The 21,285-nt window shown below is 43.1% G+C and overlaps 1 protein-coding gene across 1 annotated transcript; it reads right to left on the reverse strand.

The window, feature by feature from the left end:
* Positions 1–1,227: 1,227 nt before the first annotated feature.
* Positions 1,228–20,719, reverse strand: LOC145397626 (ubiquitin carboxyl-terminal hydrolase 19-like). Its single transcript, XM_080270666.1, has 19 exons — positions 20,628–20,719; positions 18,963–19,132; positions 17,671–17,945; positions 16,815–17,137; positions 15,749–15,939; positions 14,864–14,982; positions 13,817–14,036; positions 12,967–13,193; positions 12,282–12,521; positions 10,473–10,613; positions 8,527–8,640; positions 7,406–7,588; positions 6,878–7,093; positions 5,983–6,307; positions 5,481–5,578; positions 4,614–4,738; positions 4,062–4,202; positions 2,885–3,042; positions 1,228–2,301 (listed from the first exon to the last, which is right to left on the reverse strand). Exons 1-19 carry the CDS (start codon positions 20,636–20,638, stop codon positions 1,988–1,990), a joined length of 3,591 nt encoding a protein of 1,196 aa, XP_080126792.1. The 5' UTR covers positions 20,639–20,719; the 3' UTR covers positions 1,228–1,987.
* Between the last annotated feature and the right edge of the window lie 566 nt (positions 20,720–21,285).

Below are 21,285 nucleotides of genomic sequence, written 5' to 3' on the forward strand. Positions count from 1 at the left end.
AGTCTAAAACAGAATCTAAATAATGAAACTGAGAGGAATGAAGTGCCTGAACATTAAAGCTAACTTAAGTCCTGGGATATTGGTGGTACACATACAAAACACCTTAGCTTAGCAGAAATAAATAAGTTAAACATATCATGGGAATTTGAAAATACTATGGTTCAATATGCACTAAAAAAAAAGGGCACGTAACACTATCTAAAAACATAAACTACTATTAATAAACCTAAGTCATGAGAAAATATGACCTTGGCAATCAAACACAACCAAGAATTGGATTATAAAAAAAGCAAAGTTCACCATAAATCAGGGATGCATTCAAAATATCACACCGACTGTTCTTCATATAACCTGTACATGTAATCCTCGTTATACGGAAGGCTGAGTCCACACCATATGTTTGCTTGTGTGGGAGTTTGGATTCATACAAGAGTCCCCAGTGGATGCAGGTGAATGTGGGCAAGATTTCCCATGGGTTACAATGATGCAGAACTCCCACCAGCACCAGCAAGCATTTGGTGTGGACGAGACCTAAGTATGTGTTCCGAATACGACAGTGTGTGTTCCGAATATCAAAAGTTTATCCACTAATTGTTACTGTCACTTGGGTGAACTGGCAATTCCTCTTAATGGGTAGTAACACAACTACAATAATTTTCCTGCAATGGGGACTTAACAGAAAAACAAGTGATTTTACCTTATAACGAAGATTTAATGTACCACAAACTGGGTGACACTGGCCTCAATCCCTGCAATCTGATTATGTACTGTTTATCCTTACTACCCTCAGGCAATTTTATTCAGCTTAGGAAAGACAGCTTGACCTGGAGGGGTTAGATACAGCCTTCATTAGCCTCCATGTGTAACCCCTTCAATCCAATACTATACTTCTCTAATCCTTACTCTAGTTTCTTTTACTTAACATGGCCCAGATGTTTGTATTTTTGCAGCTTATTTAACATTGTTCAGTAGCAGAAGACAATATAATGGCTGTCTAATCTTTGCATGGGACTTTTTCATGCCTGGTATCATAATCTAGTGTTATTCTACTGTTACAACTCAACACTCAAGATAGGGAGATGGCAATTTTAGGCCAAGTTGAAATAAAGAGATTATACCTCCAGAAGAGTATTCAACATAGGAAGAGACACTGAGTTGTAAAGGGACTGATGGTGACTTTCTAACTCCCTCACTAATTAATGCTCTTCCCAAACCTTGACCAAAATTATCTGGAGGAAGAAAAATCTATCCATCTATTGCTCGATGCCTTAATCTCATAAGGGGTCACCACAAACATATCAACTCCATGTCACCCTGTGCAGTCAGACTCGAGGGATGATTTGTCTAGTGACCAAGGACACTCATTCACACCTCAAAGCTAAGGTTAATAAAATTTCACACAAAAGCTGATGGCCATGTCTGACTGGAGAGCTCATCTATCTAACTACCAGAAGACTCATTTTGCTGCTCATAACTATGGCTCTCTGAATCTCAAACATCCACAGTGTATGTAGTATCTGAGCTGTTGTTGGAGTGTTCCATTTCAATCAGATGAAAGAATAATGATTAACTAAATATAATTTATTTCACTTCAGAGAATCCTCTCACAGTAATGGGGATAAAAACAATCACTAAACTCCTACTCTGTACAAATAACACCTCCTCCAAAGCTGAATAAAACAGTCCAGTGGCAGAAAGAATAAAATAAATTATACCAAACATCCTCTGATTCAAGGAGTTCAAAGTGTCTACAGGGTTTACTCAAGCTGTTCATGGTTAAAACCAGATCCCCACAATTTACCTGAATGCTTCACAGCTTAATCGAGCTCTTCTCGGTTCAGTTGAGCTCTTTGGAGTTTAACTGAGGTCTTTAAGGCTCAATGTTTAACTGAACTCATCACAGTTTGATCGATCAAGCTCCTCACAACTTAAATGAACTTCACTCACTTTAATCAAGCTTTTCACACTTTTCTAAGCTCCTGAGGGTTTAATCGAGGTCCTCCTGTGCGGTGCTGATTTGCTCCTCCCCCTCCAAGCTAGATGACGATGGCTGTGATGATGACGAGAGTTGCGAAATGGATGATATGGACATGGGTGTTACTTCTTCCACTTCACCCCCTCCCGCCCCTCCGCTATCAGTGCCGTTCTCCTCCGGGGTGTGGGGTGGTGGTGGAGGGGGGAGGGGCCGGTGCAGGGTGAAGGGGGTGTCCCTGCGGCGATACAGGAGGAGGTATGCCTGTTCATTTACCACACGAGACTCCGGACAGAAGCTGACCCGAGAGTCGTCGAACAATCTCCAATCTGATTTGAAGAATGAGGAGAATTAGACCATACAATTAGATTGGCAAATGAGAGGAATTAGGGCATGCATTAAGACAGCTAAAAGGGAAAGTTAAGGAGCACTGTGGTATTGATGACAATATGCTGGAAAATGTTCAAGGCACACCGGGAAGGTTTGGCCATGCAGCAGCAGACCAGAGAATGATACTGACTAGGAGAATATATGTGACTGAGGTGGATGGGGCAATGAAAAGGGGAAAAATGAAGATAACATGGAGAGATATATGATGTGTGCTGGAGGAAGGGCAGCCTAATGGCAAAAGGACAAAGTAACATGGAGGCAATTTGTTTCTGGCCACCCCTTCCAGGATTATGATCTGGGTACTTTAGAGGGATGCCTTTCATTGTGACAGTGAGATAACCAGGTGGTGGAGCTACCTTGTTATACAAATGTCCCATAGGCTCTTCTCTATCTCTCAAAAGGAAGATGGTGGACTGCTGAAGGGCAATTTCAGTCTGCGGTCCACGAGGGGTTCAAGCGCAGATGAACCTGAAGCAACAATCTAAAAACAAGTATAAATTCTACGAGGAGCACATAACGTACCGATCTCTGGTATGGAGGTGTCGCTGGAGAGGGTGCGTGCATACGCGGTGTAGTGGCCGCCCAGCAGCCGACCCATGTGGTTAATTACGCCATACAGGTCATACTTGGCAGGGCCGTCCTCGGGCTCCACTGACATGTATGGCCTGAGGTTAAGGCCCCTGATGGTAAAACATTATCAGATTTCAACAGCTATAGAATTCTGATGGTATTTATACAGTATAAGGTCACGGTGGAACCCCTTCAATCCCAAGACTTATATTACCGAGCTTCAGTTACTGTCTTCATAGCATTTATGTACAGCCACAGGTTAAAATACTGTTACAAAGGCTGGCCAGAGAGCAGGCGCCAAGACCAAAGTCTGGGCCGCATGCAACAGGTTGGACACATTCCAACTCACGCGCCGCAAGTAACCTGTGTTCTTTACGTCCCTACTCATCATCGGGACCACCTACAGACCTGGGAATACTTTCAATCGCAAGAAGAAGAGTTGCTGAGTAATGTGGTTTTAAATTTTCTTCTCTAACTTCTGTACTTTCCGAGATAGTAAGGTTTGACAACAATCAATATTGGGAAAATTACCCGTACAGAAAGGCTGGCAGCGGTAAAAATCACCCGGCGCCCAGGGTTTAATGGTCATTCTATACTCAGTTCACTTTAACTTAGCATAAAATTACCATCACACCATCACCAGTACTGTGCTGAACCAGGAGACTAACCCTAAAATATCATGCTAGTTCTAAAGATTTGGCAACCCTTTTTAATGTGACAGCATTAGGATTGGCTTTATCAGATTGGTATATGAGAAGCTACAGAACATGGTGAAATTTTTGTAGCCTATCTGATGAAGCCAGGATTTCGAGGGCTTGAATGATGAGTGAATGGTGAGGCCCACTGAATTAGGCAAACTTTGGCTATCTGGATGTTGCTACTTCTCACTCTGCCCTACGATGGGAAAGGAGGTCCAGATGATGATGATGCAAAGATATGTTATGAAAAAGGATGCTGAGCCATAATACTGTCCTATTCTGTCACTGACCCAGGTGATATGAACTGCAAAAGAACGAAAATCAGCGCTAAGTTAAAATGAATGAACTAAAGCATATAAACCTCCCCCCTTCGAGCAGTTAATTCTGTCTGTAACACCCCCAGTGAATGACTACTGCCATATGACACCCACCTTATAGGATACTGCACAAATTTGTCTATCTTGTCGGAGTGGAGGACATACTTGAATGAGAAACGCTTTAATTGTATAATGAGAATATTAGGTAACCTCCACACACTCATCTGTTTGGTGGCCTCCACAGGCTTCTTGCACCTGAAAATAAAGTAAACAGGTGATTAGTTAACTGTGTGTGTGCATCCATGTGTGCTGGAGAGGGATATATCCATGTGATGGCACTTGAAAGACAGTCCCTACTTATTTTCCACACAGCAGTAAGATGATTATGATAAAGATGCATACTGTCTGGAGTAAAACAATGATGAACAGGGTTAGAATTAAGATGATTGTAAGGTTAAGATTATAAATAATGACAATGATGATGACAAGAGTTTGGGTTATGAATGGGGTTGCAAATGATGACAATGATGATAAAAAACAAACAGTGAAGGAAAAAAAAAGATGATGATGACAATGGTGAGGATGACAATGACCATGATGAAGATAACAACAATAATTAAGATGATGCTGATGACAATGAGGATGATGGTGATGTGCTGTGTTTACCTTGGACACCTCCAGGAGTCACCCTCAGACAGATTCTCAGGCTGGGTAAACAGTTCTATACACGCCTCCAGGGTTGTGGGCTGGTTCCTCTGTACCGAGTAGGACCCTTCCACTTCACACTCAACCTGCAGAAAATCATAATACTACAATATATGCTCATACTTCACAGAATCACACTGCCTACATCCTTCCTTGAATCCAGGTGACATACTTATAAGCTCACTTGCTGCTATACTCATTGGACATTAACTTAGTCTAAAATTCTCTCTCCATCTTCTATCCTGAGCTGTAACAAAAAATTACCACTAGAATATAATGCTAGTCTTAAAGATGTGCTATGGAACGGATGTAGAGCCATACTGCTGTCTTATTCTGCCACTCGACTATGTGAAATGACTTCAGTACGACAAACATCTGGACTGGGTTATGGTAAGGGGATGATACCAGTTTAAGTCAACTTATCAAAGGCTTCTCATATTGAAGGGGTTGTAATGGTTGAGTCTGATCCCTCCAGTCCACACAGTATAACCTAAATGGATCTAATTACCAGATGGTAGGAATATGAAAAAAGACATCCCCACCAGAAACAATGACTAAAAAAAAGGGAGGGGAGGGGGAACAGATTATTTTTTCCCTTGCTGCTTAACCCCAGTTTGTGTGGTAAAACAGACCCATTAACCACATGTAAGCAACTTCTTTGGTAAGGTCTATACACTCTGTAAAGGGAACTGGTGCCCTCTTGTGACAGACAGCATTTCACAAGGGCCCTTCCACACAGCTAGGTGTAGAAAAATATGAAATGTGGTTCATGGGTGGAGGTAGGAGTATGTGTAAAAATATACTGAAGGTATTGTATACTGTACTGACATCCTTATTCTGGACTAGACAGTGAACCGGCTGCTTCTCGTTTGTCCTCCAGTCCATGGCGATGTAGTATTTGTCTGTCAGGTCCAGAGGCTCCTCTCCTGCAATGAAAGATTATGTAACAATTTTCACCACAGCAGATGCACTGGGATATTTCATATATTAGACACCAACAAACAATTTATTCAGCCATCAAACAAGCACCACAGGGCCAATTTAGTCTGCTTACCTATACTTACTCATACAGCAAACAGGAACCATAAAGCTAATTTCATCTGTCTACCAAGACAACCATTTATCTATCCATCATCCAATCCTTTTTCTGCCCCATCAAGAATACAAAAACACGTGGCTGAGTTACACAGTCTCAACACTTATGGCAAGGATGAAAAGCCTCACTCACTCCAGAGGGGCATTATATGATCAATATACCCCAACCATCTCTCCAATATAAACAGGCTCAGTCCAGCTGAAGTGCTTTGACCCACTATACCACCAGACACACCTTTGTCCTGCAGTGGTTCGCCAGCTGGGCCGGCCAGATTCTGTGCCCGGTTGTTAACAGGCCTCATGATGAAGAGCTGTGTGGCGTGTGGCAGCTGCACACTGCCCCTTGGCTGCACCGCCCGCACGCTGGGTGACGTGGACAGCTGTGGGGGCTCGTCGTAGCTGCCCCCACTGCCCCCTCCCTCCCCGGAACTGTCCCCACCGGTGGCACCACATTCCTGGTCCACCCAGTTAGTCGGACAGTCTGCTTGCGGTGGCCCATCCCCAAACATCATCACATCACACGGCTCATCATGGTCGTCAGCTTCTACACTGTCTTCCACCTGGCATGGGGGTAGGGTTTTATATTTCTTTTACTTGGCCTATTCTCCATCTGGCATGTGGGGTAGGGTTCTATACTCCTCTACTAAAACTGGCCAGAAGTTGATATCTCTCCATCCCCAGAGTTGAGCTATAACAAGAGATGTATTCCCCTCTCTCATGTATCTCTCCATCTTCAGTGCTGAATATAACAAGAGATTAATCCCCTTCTGTATCCCTCTCTCCACATTAATCCCATTCTGCCTCTCTCTCCACCCCATCCCTCCATCTTATCCTCGGTTTCCCCCTCTTCCTCCTCACACATATATACACTCCAAGTCTCTTATTTTCCATCCTCTACACATGGCCAAACCATCTCAAATTATTACTCCTAATAATTATGGTACATCCACATCAACCAAGCAGAACTCTTTTTACCAGTACTTCCCCAGTTGTCTCTGTCTTTCCAAGTAACTTCACACACTCCTCTCAGATATCTCAATGTCCTTAGCCATCACCTGACTATTTTAAAAGAAGAGGGGAAAATACTGTATCATTAAGTAATCAGAATACAACCCCAGCTGCCAACACACCTCCATATCATCATTCTCCTCGCCAGACAGCTCTATACTGGACGTGGATCCCCGATGTGATGACGATGAGTGATAGACCGGGGGCTGGAAGACATCGACGGAGTAGCGTGCATAGGCCTCCATGATGCGTGCCAGGCGGGAGAACGTGGCGTGGCTCTCTGGAAGCGACACCACAAACGGGCAACCCACCGGATCTGGCACCAGCTTACAGTGGGCCTGGGGAGTGAGGAATGCATGTGACTTGTCTTCATCTGAGGGAACTGGATTACACATTAGGCATCAGTTTGTTGTATGCCCTAGGATGAGAGAACAGTGCACATGAGAGAGAGAGAGAGAGAGAGAGAGAGAGAGAGAGAAAAGGGAGGGGGGGAAGAAGTGGTGTTCACTCATACTTTCATGCATTTAGTTTTCTTAGTTTTAATAACAGTCTCACTGTCAGACACCTTATGACTGGTAAAAATGATGATGACGATGATGACAACAGATACGAGTGACAACAAAGCTCTACAAACACCACAAAGCACTCACCTTATGACTTGGCCAGTGGTTCTTCTGACAGACCTGGTGGCAGTATCCGGCCCTGAAGCACTTGGTGCAGCGGCGCAGCTTGGTGCCGGCAGCGGCATTGCGGGAGCAGTAGGCGCACCTCCCAGGCGGCCTTGGTGTCATCATCCGCTGCACCACCATCACCTCCACCACATCCTCACCAACCTTCAAAAAAATACCGTGTCAGTTTAGAGCTCATCCCAGGGAGGTACTGAACTACACTGAGAGTGAAGCACAACCTTGGTAACTAAACACAATCATCAGTATCAAGGGGGAAGCATTTTGGTGATTCTCTCTCATTCTTTTGTGACTGAACATAGTCAAGGTTGCAGCTGAGGCTCATATTGCTTCACATCCTAATCTATCTATGGCAAACGGTGAACAGTGAGGCACTTAAATGCTCTCTTCATCTGACACAACTGGGCCACTCCCACAAATTGAATACTATGTCATGGTTGCATGGAATTTGTAAGACTTACTACAGGATAGCTATGATGTACAAATGGGCCTCTGTGGTTACTAGTCAAATCAACCCTATACTCTGACTACACCTGGCCATCTACTGAGCTGGGAAGAATTATGGATTTTGTGTCAGATCAAAGTAAGCGCCTTCACATGGATATGGTATCGATACAACCAGGCGGCTCCAAGGCTTCGTTATACAAACGTCCCTGAACTCCCTCCCTATCCCCTGAAAGGAGGGTAATAGGCTGGAGGGGAGGGACAACTTCAGACTACTGTCCTCTGGGTTCACACTTCAGATGAACCTGGGCTGCAATTACTACTACTAGCACACCACACCATGAGTTGATACATTTGTTAACGGGACAACAAAGTGGAAAGGGGGACACTCCTACAGTGGCACCAGTACGACAGAAACGTCTTTACTCCTTCTCTATCCCCAGGTAGGATGATGGTGGACTGCAGAAGGATGACAACCTCAACCTGCAATTCATCAGGTTCAGGTTCAGATGAGACTGCAACTACTACTACCACTCCTTCTACTACTACTATTACTACTGTTGCTGCTACATTAAGTATCTTTTCTCTATATGACCACTAGCCATTCCATTTTAATGATAAAACTGGAACACAATACACACCTGGAGGGAGTTGTAAACTTCAAAAGCCATTAGTGTATCATTCGGACTGACTGACGACAATGATGATCCTTTGACAAATGTCTTGTGGATCTTTGACTTGAACATCTCAAACACCTGTGGAGGAAAGACAAAGCGTTGGGAGGTTATGAGAAGGATGGGGTTGGAAGAATATTGTACGTGAGTGCAGGTTAATCTACTGTTACAACTCGGCATTCAAGTTGCTCAGATAGCAATTTCAGGCCAAGTTAAACTAAATAAGGAATAACAATTGGTCTGATAAAAATAAATGATGGGTTGGCTGCAGCTTTTATAAAACACATCAAAATACTGTACATGTAATAATCACAGTGCAAAAATACCAGTGAAAAGTAAGTTCTGCAAACAGTACAGTAATAAATTAACGCTGTGCAGCCATAATATTTCTCTCTTTGGCAGATATCGGGATGGGAAAAGAAGTATGGGATGGACGATGACACTGACGACAATGGTGATGATAATAATGCAGCACCCGTCTAGCAGCAAACTCTCACCTTTTTTTCTGTCCAACTCTCTAATGCAAGAGTTAACCGTTACTCCCAGTCCTTCATTTATGCAACAGGTCAACTCTGGAACTGTCTCCCTCTGTCTGTATTTCCTGCTTCCTATGATCTCCAGTCTTTCAAACGCAGTGTGTCCAGGCATCTCGAAATGAATGGATCTTGAATTTGGCTCTCTCTTGTATTTTGTTTTTCTCTTGGAAGGAACATTTTTGCGGGCTCATTGCCTTTGGTTCCTTCTTCCTCAGATTTATATTAAAAAAAAAAAAAAAAAAAAAAATGGTGTCTTACTGGATGTACAAAAACTTTTACTGATCCATTTTTATTTTTTTATCACACCAGTCTCAATATCAGGATTCCAGGGGACTGAATGGTGAGTGAATGAATGTGTGGCTCATTCAACTGGCCAGGCAATGGTTCCTAACTCTGTCAATTTTTTATTCCTTTCCTCCAAAGAAATGGCAGATGAATACAGGGCTTAAACAGAGGAGGAGTTAGAAGCAGCGACTTAGAATGAAATGGATCCGGACAGCCTGCGGAATGCATGTAGAGACTGCTGAGTTAGGAATGCTGAAGTGGTGTGTGGTGTGGCACAGGTAACAACAAAGAATAAAGGTACGGCATGGTGGGATGAAGAGGTTAAGAGAGCTGTGGAGGAAAAGTGGATGACAGGGGTTCAGTTGATATAAAAACTGAATATACTGAGTGCAAGAAGCGTGTAAAGAGACTGGTGAAAAGGAACAAGAGTAAATGATGATCTTGGAAAAAAAATTAATGAAACTTACTCAGGAAATAGGAAGTTATTCTGGAAAGAGGTGTGGAAATGTAAAAGTGACAGTGGAAAGAAAAGTGACGGTGTGAAGGACGTAAGTGGTAGATTATTAACCCATGGGGATGAAGTAAGGCCCAGGTGGAAAGAATATTTTGAAAGCCTGATGAATGGGAATGGAGAGTGCAAAGCGACTGTTAAAATGACTTGGTTTTGGGGGTGTACAGAGAAGGAATGCAGTGCCAGGACACGTGACACTTGCACAGGTAAAGAACGCTGTGAAGCAGCTGAAAAATGGGAAAGCAGCTGGGGTTCATGAGGTGTATGCAGGAGATGATTAGGTGTAGTGGAGAGAGTGGAATGAAGTGCTTGTTGAAGATATGCAAGAAGGCATGGATGAATGAAACTGTGCTACCAGAGTGGAAAAGGGCAGCGATTGTACCCCTGTACAAAAACAAAGGTGTGCAAAGTGACTGCAAGAATTATCTTGGCATAAGTGTGCTGAGTGTTGTAGGGAAGGTATATGGAGGAATTATTACAGAGAAAGTAAGACAGTTATACAAAGGCCTAGTGAGTGACAAACAAGATGTTCGGATAATGATATATACATACATACATATCTATATATATGTAAATATTACCTGGATGCAAGTTTCATGTACGCCAGTTCTTTCACACAGCTCGTGTTTCAGTTCCTCGATGGAGGCGTTGGCCGGGACTCGAATGAAAAACTTTTTTGGTTTTTGGTACGGGTCCTTCCAAAAGAATATCACCTGGATCACCTGTGGGGAGGATGATGGAGGATGTTATGAAGATGTTTATCAAGCCCAGAGTCAGACACACACACACACACACACACACACACACACACACACAAAAATATGGCCTCCTTAAGTCACAAAGATTTTGGCCTATGGCTGTCTGACTTATCTGGAACCATCATATCCCTAGGATGAATGAGAACCTTTTTGCTATAGAAAAATCTGTTGGGGGAAAAAAAAAAAAAAAAAAAAAAAAAAAAAAGCACTCCTAGGCAGCTATTTTGGGAAGATTACAATATTTTTTTTACCGAATGGTTATATTTGATGCAAATAATGAACTGTAACATGAAAACAGAGTTACAAGCAAGCCAAAATTGCGTAACACTTAAGGGAGTTTCCAACGCATAGAGGTCCAACTTTAGAAGGTCTTTCTGTAACACCTAATTTATTATTTAAAAAAATAAAAAGTAAAAAAGCTGAATATACATTTTTGAATGAGGTGACAAATGACATATGGCAGTATGGTAGAGAAGGTAATGGCTGGGAGGGGAAAGGTAAATTTAAAGGTTAACTAAATAAGATATATGAAATAGACTGGTAGATACGATTTATAAACTGAAAGGATATTGACGTGCTTGTGAAATGACATAGGATAAGGAATAGAAAAGGAGGGAGATTCACAAAGAACATCACTGATTATTATGTTAGGGGTCCTACAAAGTCAAGCCAGGTGTGGGATGAACTTGTGTCGTGAAGGCAAACCCCCTTAAGGTAGAGTTGTTATGGTGGACAAGCACGGTCACATACATTTCCACAGCAAGTAAACAGAGTCCTACTCAAGACACCAAGCACGAACACAAAACCTTACCAATGTTTGTTTAGCTGCCCTTTCTTTGCTTGCTGATTGAATAAAACATTATGTTTGGTAAGCTTTTTAGACTGTGAAAATTGATTTGGTAGTTTTATCTCTCTATTACCAGACACCTTAATCCCATAAAGAGTGCCCACAAGCACACTCTCCACATTACCCCGTTCTTTGCCATTTGACTGCCCTCCATCTAACTCACCCCCCCTCTCTCATATATCTCTTCATTCCATCCCTCCATTTTATCTGTTCTCTCCCCTTCTCCCTCACCCATCCACCACACCCACATACACTTGTCTAGTACAAAAGCAAAGTGCTAAATTCTTATTTCATACTATAAATATGCTGGATAACCCATTATAATGCATATCCATCTCCATTTAGTCCACCTTCAAGAAGCTTTACTTATCCATATCATTCTTCTATCTATCTATCTATAGCCAGACGCCCTAATCCCGCAAAGGGTGGCCGCAGACAAAATGCCTCCAAGTCACTCTGTCACCCACCATTTGACTACCCTCCCCCCAACTCACCCCCCCCTCCCTCATATACCTCTCAACTCCATCCCTCCACCTCATCCTCGGTCTACCCCTCCCTCTCCCTCCCTCCACCTCACCTACATACACCCTCTTAGTCAGTCTTTCATTCTCCATTCTCTCCACATGTCCAAACCACCTCAGTGTATTTCTCCCAATCTTCTCAACCACATCCACATCTACCCCACAACGTTCCTTCACTTCTTCATTCGTCAACCTGTCCCTCCACGTCACTCCACATGCTCCTCTCAAGTAACTCATTCTTACATGCATATGAGTACACATCACCTTCTGGTCTTTGGGTATGGGTACGGAGAGGCAGCAAAACTCGTCGAATTTGACGGACACCTTGCCACACTCATGGCAGGTCAGGGTAGACTTGAACTGTCCCTTAAACAGATCGTCGATTATTGAGTCATTGCGCTGTTTGTGCAGTCGCCACCACTCGTCTGCCGCCCGTTTGTCAGGCCACCCATCCAAGTCTGGGGGTTCTGCCATGTATGGCTTCTTCTTTACACGATTCAGGTCCTACCGAGTGGGGAAGGAAAAAAAAAATGCAATTAACATAGCTAAATACATAAATACAACACACACAAAAAAATGACAGCTTTTCTTCTTAAAGAATCCCCACAATGAAGGTAGACAAAGTGGCAATTACCACAAACAAGGACATTTTCTGGGAAGAGAAGGGTTATATTCCTACGCTGTCCTTTTGCAGATCACATAGTTCAGTGGCAGAACAAGACAATGTTATGACTCTCCATCCTTTCCATAGCACTTCTTCATAATTAGCACCATATTCTAGAGCTAACATATTACTGTAATTGCGCACTAAAAATAGAGATGTTAATTTTGGGCAGTCCTGGTGGTCTGTAGGAGGATGGCAAATTAAACGTACAGTCCTCTGGGCGTGGGGTTGCAACAACAATTACTACTACTACTACTACATACTACCACCACCACCACCACTTACTTCATGCAGTCCATCCAGCAGCTCCACCATAAACTCCTGTGCGTCGTGCTGTGCAAAGCCGGAGAACTGATTGGCCTTAACAGACATCATAGACTTGAGCTTGGTGGGCGCGTGGGAGGGCAGCGTTCCCGACCACAGCAGCTTCATGAGGATGGCGAATGAAATGGCCAGCTTTCCTCCCATGCCCAGCGGGTTGTCTTTGTTGATCTCCTCTTGAAAGTTGGTGTCTGACGGGGAAAACGAGTGTTAGTAATCATCATCATCATCAACATACAGAGTATTCATCTCCTGGAGGCGGGTGTCTGTCCTCTTAATTCTGTCCCTCAGTGAGGCCTTACCCATCCACCTAAGTAATCAACTTCAACATACTCAAATCTGCAGACACCTATCTTTTGCAGCTTACATTTCACCATCCATCTACCTATCAACTAATCCTTTACTAGTCAATAGTGTAGAGGACTGAGGTCAGGCCACTTAGTGCTGACATCAAAGGCAAGAGAACCAGTCCTTCGTCCCTGGGCCATGTTCCTCACACATGACGAATAAACTCATTCATGCCTCCCACACTTGAAGCCATCTACCAGTTATTACAGGTACCACATTTGAATCACAATTTCCCTTTTATGCATACAGTCGACTAAGATGCCTTCATGTGGTAATACTGATTTATCCAAATAGATCCATTGTTCAATTATATGAAAGTCCTTCACCTCCCTCCATACCCACTGAAAGTATGATGGTCAACTACAAGAGAATGACAGCTTCAGCCTGCAGTCCACCAGGCTAACATCCAGTTAAGCCTGGGGCCACATCAACAAATAACACACACAGATGGTGTGGACCAACTCACCTAAGAAATACTCGCGAAGCTCGTATGTGTTGACGAGGCACTGTAAGACACTGTTCATGAAACATGTGTTGCCGATGTTGTCCAGCCCCGTGGTGCCGCGGGGAATCATGGGGGCGGCGGCCGCGCCCTCACACACACTGAGCGATGACGAGGACGAGGAGAAGGAGGATGAAGGTCCTCGCATCCCTTTACTCACTGGAGACACCAGGCACATGGGTTTCTGCAGATCAGTACAATGTAATAAGAGACTATTTTCAGTCCCAATTTCTATGGTGCCCTTTTCGCCATCATTCATCATCCAATCCTATGTTGCCCCAAGAGAAGCGTAGAAGCCCAGGGTTAGGCAAGTTGGTCCTGATATTTAAGATGAGAGTGACCAGCCTCACTCATTCCTGAGTAGCATTACATAAGTAATAAGCCCCAACCACCCCTTGGATATAAACCTTCAATGGCTCAATCCGACTGGAGCACTGTAATTACCCACTAAACCACCAGGCACCATAGTTTGGTTTTATGGTTACCACCCAGCACAGTAAATGGTTTCCTGGTGAACGGGAAACCTTTTAGCTTATCACTTAGTGTAGAGTCACCTGTACACAAAAGGAAGAGAAAAGAAAGAAGGAAAGAAGGACATTAGAGGAAGAATGGATAGAAGGAAAAGATTATTATTATTATTATCATAAACAGACAGCACCCAACGCTGAGAAGAGAGAGAGGAATCTAGCCCTCTCATCTCCGTACTCTCGGAGGCGCCAAGGCTATGGGTTTCTGCACAGAGTGAATCAATATAAAAGACAGGAGTTTAGGTCCCAATTTCTTATATGTTATTTTTTCCAGTGCACTTTTTTTCATATACCAAAAGAAAGAACCCAAGGCTGAGAGCCTTCAGTATCTGCCCTTTCAAATGGTTAAAAAAATAAAAAAATAAATGGGCATTTACTTCTAGAAGCCTCAACATTTGCATTTAAACTAACTGTACCCTCCCTCCTTTTCTCACACACACATATATACTATACCCCCCCCAAACACACACACACTCTCTCTCACCTTAGACTCGAGTGCCGGTGGTATAGGTGGTGCAAGGGGGATGCTGGGCAGACTAGGGGTGAAGTTGTCTGTCTTACTGGCGGTCATCCATGTGTTCTTGGCCACCTTGTTGCTCACCGCTGAGGGATCAACACAGGTACATACACACATTAACTAATGCTGTCCTTGCACTGATATGGCTGGTTTGTTTAGATAAGGAAAAACAATTCTTTTATCATCAATAAAGCATCGTTGGGTCTGGTTAGTACTTGGATGGGTGACTGCCTGGGAACACCAGATGCTGTTGGCATCCCTACGTGTCAAGTGGGGTTGGTGGAGGATTAGTGCCCCTCCCTGTAAAACAATTAACTCTAAGCCCTTGGCCACCCTGTTTGGGATACATGGTGTCTGGCATTGGATGGATGGATGGATCATTAAGTTAAAGAAACAGTCACGCAGTTGTTCTTGTTGAGTAACCCCAGTCTCTCTAGATAAGCAGACCCATCAACTGAAGGCATGCAACCACACCTGAAGGGCCATCCCATACAGTGAATTAATATTCCCTTGCAGCTAATACTGCCTCGCCACAGCAAGGCGCAGGGAAGAGTATGGGGGTTTGGTTCCCTGACGGACACCGCAGCTGCATCTCTCCACCCAGGTAATAGGGGCACCGTAGTTAGGCTCCACGTGAGCCTGTTTTTTAGTTATATGATTATCACCCAGAGATGTCAATGGTTTCCTTGGTTATATACTATGTAGAAACCATTAGGCTTGTTACTAGTGTAGAGCCACCTAAGAAGAAATAGGCAGCACAAAATCTAGTGAATGTATTGATGGTTGCCTCCGCTTACTGTAATAAGTAGTTCTTGAGAGTCCCCCACAATCAGAGCTAAGGCTAAGACTTACCAGCTTCGGGTGTGACGGGAGTGAGGGCGCCCCACTTTTTATTGGTCTGCTTCTTTAGCTTGATTTCCATGCTGTTTGGGGTGATCTTGTACTGGCACTCCCCAAGCACCACCTTGTCCTTCAGGCTCAAGTCCCACTCAAACCAGGTGTCCTCTGTGCTGTCTGGGTGCTGCTGTAGGAACTTGGTGTCACTGCAGGAGCAACACAAGGGATCTGGTCAGTGTGGGTGTGTGTGGCATATCATCACCAACATCTCTTGACACCCTCTATCAATCTATCTATTGCCAGATACCTTAATCCTATAAGAGGTAGTTGCCTGTATGTCCTATGTTGTGGCTGTCCTCACTCAAACTCACACACTCCTCTCATATAACTCTTCACTCCATCCCTCCATCTTACCCTTGGTCTCCCCCTCCTCCTCACTCACACTCTCCTTGTCAGTCTCTCATTCTCCATCCTCTCCATGAGGCAAAATCATCTTAAAGTATTTCTCTTTACACTCTCATTCTGAGATCTTGCTTCCTCACATACCTCTTTCATTCTCTCAAGCACTCTTCCTCCTCCTTTCTCACTAGTAAACTACTAAACTCTCGTATTACATAAGGTCTGCCTCTAACAGTACTCTCGATCTCACTTTCAAAAACTTCCTCCAGCACTCTAAGTGCAATCTTTTTTAGAGCTATGTCCATACTGACTCAATGTATTTCTTTTTATCCATTCTGTAATTCCACATCTCACTCCTATCACCCTTTCTTCCATTCCAAAATACTCATAAATTCCTTTATTACTCTTAAGGTAATTAAAATAAAAGTATCCAGAGTGAATTTTGCTGTAACTCCACTAAGACCATGACCTACTCTCACAGCTGAGCAGAAGTGTTCTTGATGTACCGTAACCAAAATAAACAACTTCAAAAGAAAGATGCCTTCACACAAAAGCACTGGTATAACTGACTGGCTCTGTCACCCAGTTATATAAATGTCCCTCAATTCCATCCCCATCTCCCAAAAGGAGGATGTGGGACTACAGGAGAAAGGAAAATTTCAGCTTGTAAAAAAAATTTCACCTGGTCTGAAATCTGGCCGATATGGAATCCTCAGTGAATTTGACGGAGGATGCTTCCTTGCTGATATTTTTTATGTATAGGAAAACAACCAAGAGGGACTCGGCGTCGCGTTCCACAAAGTCTATCTTCACGTTGTTCGTCGACATGGCCATAACCTCCTCGCCGGCCGCCTTCCCATTGTCCATCCGGTCATTTATGTTATTGTCCAATATGCTGTTCTCCTGGGTCTGGTTTTTCTTCTCTGGGGTTCTACTTGCTGGTGACGGTGATAGAGACTTGTTCTTTGGCGAGATGAGCTTCTCTGGGCTCGGCTTTTTGGCAGGCTGACATAAGAGGAAGGAGCAATATTAATATACTGAAACGAGTGTGTTTGTGTTTTATTTATAATGATTAAGCTTTTACTTTTCATACCAATTCATCACCATCACCTGTAACATCTCTCTTATCCTTCCACCTCAACCACAACATACGGTACTTTTAAAGGTTCCAAGGTATGTTTGAAAGCACAACCAGAGAAGCACAGGAAAAAACTGTGGAATTCCCATTTCAACTTGATATTCAGTGACATCCTATCTCCTCCCTTCTGTTATCATCCAGTGCCTCATCATCCAATCTTCTTTTGTTCTATCGGAAGCATAGGAACCTTGGGCTAGGCTACTCAGCCCAACATTTAAAGCATGGATGATCAGCTGGACTCACCTGAGTGACATGATGTGAGTGATGAATTCAAATACTGTATCATGAACTTGTCTTTTTTCATGAAGGGATCAATTAATGGAACCTTCAAACATTTGGTTCCTTCTTCCTTGTAAAAAAAAAAAAAAAATCACCAGGTACCTTTGCACAATTACCATACCTCTAAATGGGGCCAGTGTATTTTTGGATCATTTTTAAGGAGCTTGACGATACAGCGGGAGCCCTTGTAGGTAACCGAGGTGATATCGGGTACGACGGGCGCAAAGAGCTGGGTGGAGAACTTGCGGCCATCGTGCAGGGACACCGCCAGGGAGTGCTCATCAGTGTTTATGTTGACAGTTCGGTTGTCGTGGCCTGGACCCACCACCACAAACACTATCACAAACTCATTCTTCTGGTCCCAACCATGAACCAGGTCGTTGGAGATTGAATTTCCTGAGAAGTACAGTGAGGGTAGGATTATTGAAATCTGGACTACAAATGTCTATACAGGGCACCAAATTTTGACATTACTTCTGCAGCATGTTTTAATTTAATTCACAAAGGTTCCAACACACTTGCATATGTTGGTCTTAGTCACCTAATGGTGGCTCTCCAAGCTGCTCGATTTCTTGAAGTCTCTCTGTTCAGGCTCTTGTCCCTGAGGTCACACTGTATGACTGTCACAATTTACTACTACTACTACTACAACAACAACCTTTCTGTACTGTCATACTAGTAGCAGCTGTTGCTGTTGTAGCCCCAGGTTCATCTGAAATGCGAACCAAGTGGACTGCAGAATTAAGCTCTCCTCCTACTGCAGTCCATTATCCTTCGAGGGGTCAGACAAGGAGTTATAGGGAATTTGCAATACCAGACAGCTCCACAGCCCAGTTATCTCAGTGCCACCACATGAAGGTATCCCTCTCCAGCACCTCTGTAGCAGTGCTAACAGCACTCCATAAAAGGGGATTCGGGCTGATCATATCTAACAACTACAGGAATGCCATAACTGACCATCAAATGCATACAAGTGCGTTGGAACAATTAGCTATAAACGATATGGTAGGCTGACCAACAAATATCAGGGACTTGCTTATACTTCCACTGACTCAGCTTCGATAAATTAACCATGAGTAGCTACAATATCATTATCATCATCCCCTAAAAAATGGTACAAGTATTATCTATGATGGGAAATAGAAAGCACAAAACCAGGAGAATATTCAAATAATAGAATTACACAGGTTAAATACACCTAACAAGTCAGTGACACATACGCAAAAGTGCCAGCAGTATGAGTGAGTTTTCGTCTAACTGGCTGTGTATTTTCGTGTAAATAAATAAAGTAATTAACTAATAAAACTTACTACAGTAAAACTATGTTACTGCTACTAACAATAACAATAACAACAACAGCAACAATAATAAATACAGGTACTGTAACAAAACAAAAATAAAAACAAGACCCACTGTTTTCACGGTCTTTTTTCTTCTTGGTGGACGATCCGACATCCTGTTTGTTTTGATGGTGTGTTTTCTTGCTAGCGGGCTCCATGCTGCCGCCAGAGGTGTCGTCAGCTGGCCTGGACGAACACCCACGCTTCCTCTCACCACTGATGTGCACTGTGACCTGGGGGTACCTGCAGAAGAAATACATAATACATATACAGGGTGATCCGTTTACAACACTCCTCTTACACACAGCTGGGTAATTCCTCGTGTGGCGTGGGGATGGCCCAGTCAGTATTATTAACATATATCCTGCACCAGTTAATCATTTCCTACTCCCACTGCCACATTTATGCCCACACCAGCACATTCAACTATCCCTACAACACATACGACAGTGCCAGCTGAGTTTCTCGTGGAACCCTATTTACAGATCACCCTTTATAACACTCTTCTACTCAACTGGGCAAGTTCTCACATGTTGCATGTTGGTGTTGTCAATACCAACATGGGGCAACTTAGGACTGGATGATGGATGGATGGATGGAATAAAGCTCCCACCCACCCTTCAGATATAAATCCTTATCAGTCCCACTTGGTTGAACACCCTGCCTTGCTGTGAGCTGGGGCAAGAACCTGCACAATATGGGGTACAGATATATGTCTATCTATCTATCTATCTATTGCCAGACGCCATAATCCCGTAAGGTATAAGTCAACTTTCATTTATTTTTGTTCAAAATTTTCCTTATTACTACTGTATTATTTTTCTAATGTGTCTGTCCTATAGCAGTGGTTTTAAAAATGTTTAGCCCTCATACCAAGTCAGCCTGATGCCTCCTCTTTAATATTACTATCCCTTTCACTTTCAATTTCCTGTTAAATGGGAAATGAGAATGGCTATGAACAACTAGAATTCTATTGATTTTTTCTCCCAACGAAATAACAATCATACACACATTTTTACTGCCAGTTAGCTGCAGTTACCAGACACAAAACTTTAAAAAAAATTTTCTGGATGCCTTTCTTGTTACCCCCAAGAACCCATTTTGGTAAATTTTTACAAGTGGACAATACACCCCCCAGGTAGTGCAATATATTTTTCTGGCAGTTTTTGATGCGATTTGAATGTTTCTGACCTTCATTTTTGTCGGAAATGCCCCTAATTGAACACAATAAAACTAACCAAACCAAACCCAACATACCTAACCTATCTTAGGGGAGTAATAATCAATTTCCAAATGGGGTAATGGGGGTTATTTGTGATCCTTAGGGACTATATTGTACGATAATGGTGCTAAAATTCCAAAACTGCATATTGTCCACTTGTAAAATAATACCCCCATTTTGATACCCCTAAGGGGTATCAGGGCACTACCATGCTTTCATAACACCAGTGCTACAGGATTGGGGGTTCTAAATTTGGCTATGATTCCACTGCACAACCTTACAGAAAGATACTGACCAAACCAAACCTAACCATAAAAGCCACTGCTGCAGGCTTCACTTTTTCCTTATAAGCCATGATCCAGGTTGAAGGATACCAAGGTTCTGACTAAAGCATCACACTCCCCTGGTTAGGTTTGGTTTGTATAATACCCATATACAAGGCTTACACCTAAAATTTAATAACCTAGATTTTTCACTACTATGTTCAATGGTTAATTGCAACTCATCCAAGCCAACCTGAATGTCATCCACAATGATTCATCAAACTCTCCTTCATTCAGTATCCTGGGATGGTTCGCATCACACTTTCCGATGCATAATAAGACACGAAGTTTTATCACTTTGTTAATTTTCTCACCCCAGAGGAATTTTCTTGCTGTAATTCACTATGGACTTGACTTCATTTACCCAAGTTCCATTTACGTAACACAAACTGCCGCATGTTTCTACTATTCAGCTGCTAAGTTGGAGTACTATCTGTCTGGCTCTGAGTATAAACAACAATTTCCTCAAGTACGTGTCACTGCATCAAAACGTTTTGGGTTAAATACGCAAGTCGAACAAACCCACAAAACAAGTCCCCCCAAGCTTTTCCTATATCATATTTCTCCTCTTCTGTCTCGGCTGAAGTCAAAATGGCCACACCAATGGCATCCTCTTGATGTAATACAACTCCCAAACCCACTCGAGGGATGATTTGTGACCCACCTCCGGCTAAAAAAAAGGAAAATTCAGTAATAACGCGCTGGACTTTCACCGTAGCACAAACACTCTCGTCTGGTGGTCGGCTTAGGGTTGCCATGGCCATCCTGACAAATACCGCTAACTTGCCCTCAAAAACAACTAGAATGTAGCTCAATACAAAATTCTCCTGGAAATTTCTAGAATAATCATG

Source organism: Coenobita brevimanus, chromosome 42 (genome assembly GCF_032717465.1).
Source record: "Coenobita brevimanus isolate Jiangsu-jjx chromosome 42, ASM3271746v2, whole genome shotgun sequence".
NCBI classification, from domain to species: domain Eukaryota; kingdom Metazoa; phylum Arthropoda; class Malacostraca; order Decapoda; family Coenobitidae; genus Coenobita; species Coenobita brevimanus.